At 34.6% G+C, this 12016-nt stretch overlaps 1 protein-coding gene across 6 annotated transcripts in view; it reads left to right on the top strand.

The window, feature by feature from the left end:
- LOC138713276 (myocardin-related transcription factor A-like) overlaps positions 1-11592 on the top strand; it is a 646210-nt gene extending 634618 nt beyond the window's left edge. For all 6 annotated transcript variants that reach the window (XM_069845245.1, XM_069845243.1, XM_069845244.1 and 3 more), the window contains 2 exons: positions 386-587; positions 2738-11592. In XM_069845245.1, the coding sequence (XP_069701346.1) occupies positions 386-587; positions 2738-3802 (1267 nt within the window). In that variant the 3' untranslated portion in view covers positions 3803-11592. The remainder of the gene's footprint in view (positions 1-385; positions 588-2737) is intronic.
- Positions 11593-12016: the final 424 nt, after the last annotated feature.

The following is a 12016-nucleotide window of genomic DNA, read 5'->3' as shown; positions in this document are numbered from 1 at the left end:
ATTAATATTTTATTGTATTGGAGTACTTTGTTACTTCTAATCTTTATATACTTTCTTCTAACCGTGTAAAAATCAATTAAATCCCACTCGAGTTTTGATTTTCTCTAGATAAATCAAAACCTCTAGTGAGATTACTGTTGACAAAACTACGAACTTCCCATTAATATGGCATAACACTTTTTTGTTATACATAACATGAAGAATTTGCTTTAAAAATTTGCGTGATTATTTCACTTCCACTGTGTATAGAAAAATGTGTGTATCTTAAACCAATTGCAATTGTTTGTGGAAATAGTTAAGTAAATTAATGAAAATTAAAAATGAAAATGTATTAAAAGTTACACTAGATGATAAGGTGAAAATCAATCTGGTATCTTTTTTACAGGACTACATCATTACCCAACTTCTTTGGTTCCTTCGTCACTCAGCAGCACCAGCAGCAACAGCAGCAGCATACAGCAGATGGATCGAAAGAAGCAGGTTCAAGCGGCTCCTTGCCTCAGGCTGGTGGAGACACACAGCAATTCCTAGTCACTAAGCCACCCCCGCAGTATGAAGAAGCCACAAAGCAACTTAAAGTAAAGCAGGTTTGTACTTCATCAGTGACTACTAAAAAGAACATAAATGTAGTGTTTTATTTTTGTTTTTATATTTTCTTTTGTGTGTGTGCATGCACGTGTACGTATACAGTACATGGATGTAGAACACTTTCCAGCGATGTTAACAGTTGTCTGCAGTCTCAGTTCAAATTGTGCATGGGAAATTAACATTAAAAATAACAGTGTTGAATTTTCCAGTAAGCAGATTGGTGTAACGCAAAATGGAGACGTGCTTTGTCAATCAAATTATTCTTTGAATTAGCTGTATTCTTATATTGTAAAAAATAAATAGCTGTGAATGTCAGAACTCAATTCTTCACTGTTTGTATTTATCTATTACACTGAGTATTGCAGTGCTGAATTTGGGAGCATTTAAGCCATTATTTTTCTTGCTTCCCACTAGAGACCACTTAGATTTTTTGATTTTTGGAACTCCTTGTTTAATTTGAGACAACCTTGTATGTGTTTATAGTCCATTCTTGGTCCTTGTTCACTCGTCTATTTCATACACTCCAATTTTGTACAAATGAGCAGCTACAAAATATAGCTACAGCCTCCTTTCTAGGTCTGTGACACTTGTTGTTTCAGATTTATTTATGTTTGCCCAAGTCATCCCTTGTATTTGTTGACTAATTTAAATGTCTTGATTCTTCTTCAACTTTAACTTTTGTTGTGTGAGAGAGTACGCGGTGACTCAGTTTTCTGTTTTGTTTGTAGAGAGTAGTGTCCTTTTTTCCCAGAAGTTCTGCGGTGTCATGTCCTGAGACACCTGTATGTGACGGTATCCATTGAAAGTGTATTTGTTGCTTTTTATTTATTTATTTTTTTAAGTTCGATAGTATCGTTCATGCGACAAACATTCACTCATGCCATAATCACCAAAATTACCCACTTGTTGCATAAATAATTATTCTGCAACATAACTCCTCTTCCTTCTCATCTTCTATACTTCATAACAGAAATTTTACCTGTTTCAGCTTCAGAATCTTTTCATCTTTTCCTGTGTCTGCTCTGGTCTTATTCTTTTTCTTTATATTGTAAAAGTATGCTATTAATAGAGTCGTAATGTGATATTTTTCGTCGTCAGTAAGTTATATGACTATTTCTGACATTCTTTCTCGTTTGTTCAATTTATTTAAAATTACTTTCTCAGGCTCCCTTTCTCCCCCCCCCCCACTCACACACACACACACACACACACACACCCACCCTCCCTCTCTCCCCTCTCCCTCTCCCCTCTCCCTCTCGCTCTCCCTCTCCCCTCTCTCTCACTCTCTTCCCCCCCATCATTCTATTGTGTTTGTATTCTATTATATTGGTATCTAAGTTTCGCAAATATAAAGTAATGTTTGTACAGTCATAACTTTGTAGAAGTTTGTTTATTTATTTATGTCCAGTATTTATTTAAGTATCTATTATCTATCTAGTTATTTATTTACTTATTTATTATTATATTTTGTAATTATTCTGTGAATTGTTTTATATCATTTTATGTATTGTTACACTTATCACATTTTTCTTCGCAAATCTAGTCTTTCAGGTAAAGCTTCCTGTAAAGCAGATTTGAATAATTTCAAAGGTTGTTCCGGGGCCTGGTATCGATCCCGGGACCTCTGGTTGAACGTACCAGCGCTCTGTCAACTGAGCTGCCCGGGTAGCTCAGTTGGGAGAGCGCTGGTACGTTCAACCAGAGGTCCCAGGATCAATACCCGGCCCCGGAACAATTTTTCCCTTGAAATTATTCAAATCTGCTTTACAGGAAGCTTTACCTGAAAGACTAGATTTGCATAATATATACGTCACTGTGTACGTTAACAGAAAACCACAATTCCAAGTCACACAGAGATTGTGTGCACTCGATGTGGGTCTCTGGCGTTTCGTCGGCCCACGCGAGTTGTGTGGATATAAAAGGAAAAGTTGAGATGGTGTCGGGTGGAGTTCCCGGGTAGCTCAGTTGGCAGAGCGCTGGTACGTTCAACCAGAGGTCCCGGGATCGATACCCAGCCCCGGAACAATTTTTCTCTTGAAATTATTCACATTTTTCTTGTCAAACCTGATGTATAAAATTTAAATGACAGCATTGGTATTGCTTTTCTGTTTGTAGCCTCGGTGAATTAATTTACCACCTTATGTTTTAGGAAACAAACGCAAGCTGTACAGCCAGTAAAAGTAACAGTTCTCGTCCGAAAAGTGTGAAGAGTCAGATTGTGGATGATGTACTGGAGATCCTAATCAAAAATGGTGAGCTGCCACCTAGTGCTGCTCAGGACCCTGCGACCCCAACCACACCTGGACGGTCAATGCCACAGGGTCTTGTATTCAGCAGTCCTGCAGAGACCGCAGACAACCCAGTGCCAGCCAGCTCTCCACCTGCACCACCACCACCGCCACCTCCCCCTCTTCCTCACACTACCTTCGCCATAACCTTGCCTACTGCAATATCCCTTACAAGTCACACAAATACCAACCCCTTCCATATGCAGTTCTCTGGAACAGATTCTCTGGACTTCATCCTGGATAATGTGGACGGAAATGCTGGCATGTCTGATGCTTCTGGGGACAGTCATCAGCAAGAGTCACAGAGCCATCCGCTGGTAGGAGGTGCTGACCTGCAAGGGGCCCCACCCGGCATCGATCTCAAGGAACTAGGCCTGGACTTGGAGACGCTGGACCCTATGGATTTCGGTCAGCTCGATTGTGGTGACCTGGGAGTGCCTGTAGTGAAAATGGAGCCATCTGACCTTTTAGATACTGTGGCAGACATGGAGATAGGTGGGGCGGGAGGGGATGTGAGTGAAGCAGGCGCCTCGAAGCTGGGAGATCAGCAGGCGTGTGAACTCATGGACATCGGCGAGATGCCCATGGACATGGACGATGCTGACTGGTTGGAGTCCCTGATGCCTCCTCCAGAATCTTCTGCAGGGGGTAGCGGAGGCGATGTCGAGGGTGGCTCTTCTGTGATGACCCCACCACATCACTCCTCGTTCCTCTCTTCCTCTTCCAGTCAAGAAAACGTGTTTCACTTCAACCATAGTAATCTTCATAATGGTCATCACCACGTGGAGTTGGAATCGTACGACCCTCTGCTTTCGAACAGCCAAGACCCTTTTGATCTCTTTAACATCGAAGAATCGGAATTCAAGATGGCCGGAGACCTCAACGCGGCATTAGGCTGGGGTGATAAGGTGGACTTCGCAACTTAGCAAACCTCAGTGTGGACTACGGAACCTTCTTGGTTATAGTCATCGTTTGCCTAACTACAGTGATAGACTGCAGAAAACTCTGTCCACTTCCAGAAACTTGCCTAATAAATTCCTGACCAGAAGAAATGTGGCTTTCACATATCTAGTGCAAAGAGGCTTCTGTTACTAAGACACATAATCCACTAATATTTTTCTAAATGCTAACCATAAGTTTCAGGAAGTGGGGAAAAGTTAACTACAGTGACCATACAGTGTAAAATGTATAAGTTTTGAACGGAAGACCCTATCAGACTGACTCTAATGTGTAAGTCTTACCAGTACTGGTTACAGAGTGAATTTGTGGTGCAAGAATACTAAGAACAAACCAAAGTGTTGTTAAGTTGCCCGTAATTTATAAGGTGCAGGATCACTTTCACTTACCTTATTTATTAAAACTGAGGTATATTCCACGATCACATTCATATAGGTGATGGCCAGAGAACATTGCTTTCGTGAGTACTGCTGTCATCTTGATGTGATATAAAATGAAATGATTCATGATGTCCAATAATGATTACGTATTCTTCATGAATTGAACAGTGCCTTAAAGTGTCTGGGGGTAAGGTGGATACACTTTGACTGCCCCTAACACTTCCGAAAATAAACCCCAGTCACTAATTTTAATATACCAACACATGTGAAATGGACCATAAAGACAAAATAATTAATACAGAAATAAAGGACCACTGCACGCAAACTGCTTCGTAACGTTTGCGGAACTAGATCGTAAGTTGTACCGGGACGCAAAAGAGATTTCTAAACACATTCAGTTTAAAAACAAAAAATTAAACATCCCACCACAATTGACTGCCGAGAATGTTACTATATCTGTATAGTTAACATACTGCTACATCGAACATAACTGGCTGCTTGCCTGCCTGCGTACTTAACTATAGGAAGTAGGTAAGATTTTTACTTTTCCAACTAAAACTACGAGAAACAAGTTTTTCATTCACTGTTAATGAATCTGGTAATTCCTATGCTTCCTTAGGATAGAAGCTTGCTAGCTTCGATGCCTACTTTACGAGTTGTTCCTTGACATTTGCTGAAGTCTGTTAATGAAAAAAAAATACTATGAATGTTTACTATTATTATTCCCTAGTACTTAACACATTCATATCTCAGTAATGCTTCCAGTTTGGCGAGGCCATTACACTAGCTGATAGTGAGTGAAATTCTCTGGGGGGAACGGGTGTGTGTGTATGTGTGCGTGTGACTGGGTGTGTGTATGCTTGCGTGTTTTGTGTGCATTGACATCAGCTGAACTGTGGGATTAGTGTTGGCCCCTGCAACACTTGTAAAATGTTGTGTGTTTGTACAAATTTTCAAGACTCACGTGCTCAATTTATAGTCATTTTTTTATACAATTCATGAGCGAACCAATAGCTTCATTTTTTTTTTTGGTCCAACCATAGAGCTAAGGGGTTTAAAACTAGATTTTTTTTTTAAATCTACGGTATATAAGCTGTAACTTTTTTGGAAAGCTCTGATTTCTCTATTCAGATGTTGACCATTTTGTAAAGACTTGCCTTTGTTATGCAAAATTCTGAGTAAATGGTTAGTGAGTAATGGGATAATGGTATCTCCATAAAAAAAAATACGTTAAATTTGTGTGGTTTTTAAAAAGAGATGAACAGCGTTTTTGCATGCAATTTAACCTAGGGATGTGTGGCAGTGTGGAGTTTGCATATATATAAATATAAATATATATATATATCATAATTGTTGTGTTCTGTAAATTTCTGGCAGTTGTACAAAATATATATAAACACACACACACACTCAAGTTCTTTCAGTGAAGATAGTGGTCTTTAACACACAAAAATGTAATGGTAGATTTTCCCACAGTTACTTTTAATAATGGTGCTTATTCTACCAGGAACTAGATGATATATTAGTTATTAACAGTATAGCAATCCTGCGAAGAAAAATTGGAAGTTAAATATTAAAAGATATCATTGTCCTGGATGTTGCCATGTGGCGTGGTACTCCATTATTTTTTTCTGATTTGTTTGTTTTAGTGACATTCCATGTATGAAAAAATGAGCTTCCTAGAGGACCTGCTTCATTCTTTTTGTAAGTGCAATATTGGACTGTCTGATGACCTATTTCTAGTCGATCTTCATATTCAAAAGAATATATTTTCATTAGTGTTGCAAGAATTGGGAACACTTTAGAGTTCTTTGAAATAATATGTATTGTGTATTTTAAATTACATTTTTTTTTAATGCGAAATATTAGCATTTAATGTTTTTGTATTAAATAAATTTTATTTCTACTTGTTATAATTCTAGTAAACGTGATGTATGTAACAGTCAAAGCTATATACTGAAGAGATGCCATAACTTGTTGATAACCATTATACATTCCAAGAAGAACTACAGGAACCACCTGTTATCAGCAAAAGGCAGTTCATAGTTTAGAGACTTCCCATTGACACTGCTTCATTTCTATTATAAAAAAATGCCAGCACAGACTCTTTAACACATGCTGTCCGCCCACATATTTAAATAATTACAAATTGTGACTAACTTAAGTAAGGGTATAAAAAACCATCATGTTATTTTTGTATGTTACCTCGCATACATTATATTAATAAATCATCCATTTAATTTTTTTTAATACAGTATCATGTGATATATAGAGAGTGATGTATAAAACATCTGAAATACACGCATATTTGAAGAAGTTAATTCTGTTGTGTTTAGTAGTTGAGGGGCCTCATATTGAATTTGCATTTTTTATACAAGCATAATTCCTTTTCTTCTCGCTTAATGTTGGCTGATTTCATATTGAGGCTTTATTCTTAGTCTTTAAGATATGTTTCTGTAGAACTGTATGAAGATAGAGAATAAAATAATATTTTGTGAAATTAATTTAAAACAGAATAAAATAATATTTTGTGGAATAAACTTAAAAATCATACAAATTAATTTGAAAATACTAATTAGTAAAATCTGTATTTCGGAAAGAAGAATTTTCTACACATATGCTTCATTTATTCCTGCATGTAAGAGAAAAAATATATAAATCTTATCACACAAGCACTATTTTGATAAATTTTATTGGAATATTTCAGTTTAAAGAACAGACAAAAATGTATGTCAACCTCTACGTGAAAATACTTGCACATTCCGTCATATGACGTGTTCAGATAGTTTATGCATCATAAGTGTTCTTTCGTTCCATTGATACTAACGTATAAATTAAAGCATCTAAAAATTCTATACTATGTAGTGCTCATTTTCACTTTTCGTGTCTTCGTGTTAACTGATTCAGAAAAATGAACAAAACTTCATTTATCATGTTCAAAGTAATTTTACATTACTTCAGTTTTTTAAAGAATGACGTACGTCACTTTACCAACTATAAAAATACATAATTTTTGTTTGAAACTGTTTGACGCTTTAATTCCTTGAGAATTTGAAAGAAATCATATTGTTTCCATTATTTCTTCTCTTCTCTCTATCCCAGAATTTTTGTCATCATTTTTGGAATACCTTAGCTATTTTCAGTTACGTTAAACAAGACAGTGGCCTTGCTGTTGAAAGGAGAAAGACATGTGTGAGAGTCTGTTTCTGTCCACATGTTTTTATTATTCGCAGAACTTAAACTGACAGTTTGCAGGATCAAACATTTAGTTTATTTACATATTGTATTGTATTGATGCATTGTCTTTAAGAATAACACTCAATTAAGAAAAAGTGAAATTGTTCAATCATTTGCACAGTTCATCTTATAACTGAGATCCTATGTAGATTTTTTTTTCATTGTTTTTAGTTAAAATTTCAAATAAATATATTAAGATATTCTTGTGATAATTTTGTTCTATAGTGATTGTTTTGTTCTGACAGAATTTTCTTGTTGGTAGAAATTCTAGGTTCAAATTTTGATTAGTCCAGAGTTATCAGGTGCAATTTGTAGTATTATTAATTAATATAGCCTACGGTATGTCGAATTTCTGAGATTTTCGTATATAACTGTAAATTTGAGTCTGTAATGTGTATAAAGCATTAGTGAAAGTGTTTAATTACATAATTTCACAGAAATTTTCGTAATTGTGAACAAAATTTTGAGTAGCCAAGATATTAATGTATATAATGGACTGCGCCATTAACAAGCGTTATGATAAAGTTGATCCTTCATTCTTAACCATCACAGTTTGAGCTCTGTGCAGGAGTCATTGCGATTTCTTGTTAATAGTAATGATACCATGGAAGTTTTAAACCATATTTAAAACAACATCGTTTAATTCACATGCATAATGGTCTTAGACATGTAATCTAATATCTTACGTTCTGTTACTTCTTCTTATGACTTAATTGTTTCATTTAAGTTTGCTTTTTTCACAATTTTTGTTGGTAGTACAGTATCATTGTAGTGGCCAATCTAACTTAGGCTTAATAGAAAAAATAAAGAAAATTTAGATCTGTAATAAGCTTATATTAAAAAATGTATTCTTTACAAATGTATTAATTACAAATTTGGATAATTTTAAACAAAATAATCTTTGAGAAATTGACCTATATCTCATTATGCCTAAAGTGGTAAGAATTTTTACATCTAAAAACACGGCGAAGCAAAATAAATAAATAAACTGTAATACTGTTTCACCGCGATATCTCCCCCCCCCCACCCCGAAAAAAATGTATATTTCTGAATTAACAACGAAGAAATAGTACAGTAATAACATCCATAATAAAACTAACTTAAGTTCGTTTTCTTTTATTAGGGATTCTGCTTAAATAGTGGCAACCAAAACAGTAAAAATCTCAGTGTTTTAAAATAAACATACAATTGAACACAATAGAATATGGCACATGAAAGCAACAACCTATACTTAGACAAAATTTTTAACAAGAAAGATATTTCTCCTTGAGAAGCAAAAATTCTAACATTGGAAACTCTACATACAATGTATCCATTAACTAATTAAATTTCCAGCTTCTTTACCATGTTTAGGATTTATCTTGCTTGACTAGTTTCGAAGTCTTGTGCTCCATTGTCCAAAGCCTATTCAGATTATTTTTACCTATCTGCTTGTATAGCAATCAGCCATTTCTCTTGGGTTGTCACCGCAGTAGAGCACTGCAAACATTGGGCAAACTGATTCCACCTGTATTCTCTTTTTTGATGCTGTAGATCAGTGGCATTCAATCTTTTTTGCTAGAGTACCCTCAAAATACATTTTTTTTTTTACCTTTGTGCCCGCAAAGCATTACTTCTGCTTAGTAAAACATCTATGATTCTTTATTATTTAAATAAAATTATATTATTGAATTTTAAGAATAATTATTACTAACTTAATCTATATCGCTTCCCCTGCTTTGGAAGCCATGCTACGTCATTGAAACAAACACTCACTATTCTTTAGTAAACCGAGAAATATTTCTTTCGACTCACATGATTGCCACAAAAATTCTTGCTCGTCTTGACTGTCAGAGCTACCACGAAACTAAACTTTCTTTGATAGCAACTAAATGAATCCAATTATCTTATATTTGTCCTGTGTCAACTAGGCTTTGGACAATGACACGCAAGACTTCAAAACTAGTCAAGCAAGGTAAATCCTAAATATTAACACGATATAAAAGTTGAAAATTTAATCAGTGATATATAAGTGTTAAAAGTGTATATAGAAAAATGAAGATATCCATTAAGTAATTGAACATATGTATACACAGATGACTCTATCATGGATCCTGAGGAAGGACCTGTAGCAGGCAATACTTATGAATTCTTTTCTTTCTATAAAAATACCACAAATTTTGATAGAGTAGTTGAAGCTATTTATACATCCCTTCAAAATCTATTTCTTTGGATTCATCATTGCAAGAATATAGTCATATTAAGTGACTCTAGAGTCACAATACAATCAGCAGTATCAACAAATCAATCAAAAATGGAAAGAATAAAAGAAATCTATTCAGTGATTAAACAAATTCAAAGTTTAAATAAAAAAAGTTCTTCATTGGATTCCCGCTCATTGTGGTATAAACAATAATGAGAGAACCGACATTCTAGCAAAGAAAGGCACTGAAATTGCACAAAAACAAAATTATAATTTTTCATATTATTCGATTAAAAAAAGTTATTAGAAATAAAATTAAAAATAATTATAATGTCCAAATATTTAATACTACAGAAAATTTTCATTCGAAAAGTTTATTAGAAAGATTTGATTTCATTCCTGACCTACCATGTAAACCTGCTGTGGTCATGTTCAGACTCCTTACAGATCATGAAACATAAATATTTACATAGGATTGGTATCCTGTTTACTCCAAATTGTGTATAGTGTTCTCTAGAAGAAGAAATGAATATGAATCATTTAACACACTGTGAAGCACTTCATAAAAATACAAGTCTTACATCTAAATACTAGGAAACAAGAGAGAAAAAACTCGATTGTTGAATCAAGAGCATTAGCTACCTACCTACATTTAAAAGTAGGATGTAATTTATATTGAACCTTTTTACTATTTTTCCCTACTAATTCGTCTTTTAAGAAATGAGTTGCAGCCATTCACTCGTGCAAATACCCCACGATAGATTTAAAAATTGAGACAGTAGCCTGTGCAGGTGAATGTCAGAGTTTAGTTAGAATATAATCTAGTCTGGGTATAGTAATACTATTTAAGCTATACCATTTAGCTTACAATTTGAGAGTAAAAAATGTTTATACTTCCATGTGTTGCACCAGGTTAGTAATGATGGGAACGTCTTGTTCAGTAAAGCTTTTCCTCATATCACGTTGTTAGTTATTACAATTTATTTCTTGGTCATCAGTCAGTTCATTGCACAAGGAAGTGTTGTTATTGTTGTTGTGTTTTTGTCGCATGTTTGAACATTTTCTTTATTTATGTCCATTGCTAAGGGATCACAAATAAAGAACTCTGGGTTTTTTTTTTTTCTAAAATGATCTTAAACCTGTACGTGCTGGAAAAACAGCAGCACTATATGTGGTATTATCTATTTTATGTACAGGCAGTGCTTTAATTGTCTGATAGTTTAACCCTTCTAAGATGAAATGGGCGTAGTGATATACTGATTAGCAGTTAATTACTCTCATTGCAATTAGAACAGGGTTCATTATTCCTAATGCAAAGATTTGGAAATATTGGATTGGAAGTCCACAATTGCCAAACTTTGTTCAGGACATTAAAAAAAAAGTTCTATGCTTCCATTTGCTCAGATTAAACTAGCTTATAATTGCTTCTGGAAGGACTTTATTATTTTTTTTCTAGCCATAATTGAACATAATTTTAACATAGTTGTGTTGTGTGTCCTTTTGTTGATTTCCCATGACCATGTTTGGGATCGGGACCATTCAAGACAGACCCAGGAAGGAGGGATAATATAAGAAATTAGAAGTGAGTTGGAAAAGAAAACTAAGTGAATACATTATTGTAAATATATAAAATACTACAGAGATGTAGAATGACATAGTGGCATTTTTATTTGGAGATGAAACGGTTTTAATTTGCATGGCAGTCAAATCCCACACGGAGTGTATGCTTATTGTTGCTTTAAAACATATCCTTTAATTTTTTATTTTGTCCAACACTTTTTTTTTTTTTTTTTGCCAGTCATAAAATTGTGTTTGAATTTTTGTTAAGGAGAATTGATATCTTCCTTTGTACAATCATTGTAAAGGTGTGCCCTAATGTAAATATAATAATGATTGAAAAAACTGACCCGTGTAATTTGGGTTGAAAGTGGTGAATTGAATAAATTTAAGTACATATTCACCGTTAGTATTTCACTTTCAAATTACCTTTGAATTCCATTACTCTTCCAACAGTTCCTATACAGTACTTTTTTCCTCATCTTAACGTATCTGACCTCTCGTAATCCTTTGTATTTCTTTATTATTCAGCCTTTTTTGTTACCTATAAAGCGAAATTTTTTATAAAACCAGCCTCCTGTAAGTGTTCTCTAAACTTTGAGTATCTACATAATTAATTTAAGAATATAGAGTGCTATTATTTCCTTGATGTTCTACTGCCAACAGTTCTTGTGCAGCAGATAGATTGCACAAGGAAATGTTGTTATTGTTTGTCGCATGTTTGAACACTTGAATCTCGCTGCTCTTTCAACAGTTCCTTTACTTTTGTCCTCGTCTTAACCTATCTGACCTCTTGTAATCCTTTGTATTTCTTTATTATTTAGCCC

The sequence above is a fragment of the Periplaneta americana genome, chromosome 14 (genome assembly GCF_040183065.1).
Source record: "Periplaneta americana isolate PAMFEO1 chromosome 14, P.americana_PAMFEO1_priV1, whole genome shotgun sequence".
NCBI classification, from domain to species: Eukaryota; Metazoa; Arthropoda; class Insecta; order Blattodea; family Blattidae; genus Periplaneta; species Periplaneta americana.
The sequence above is the reverse complement of the archived record's forward strand: the minus strand, read 5'-3'. Positions and strand labels throughout refer to the sequence as shown.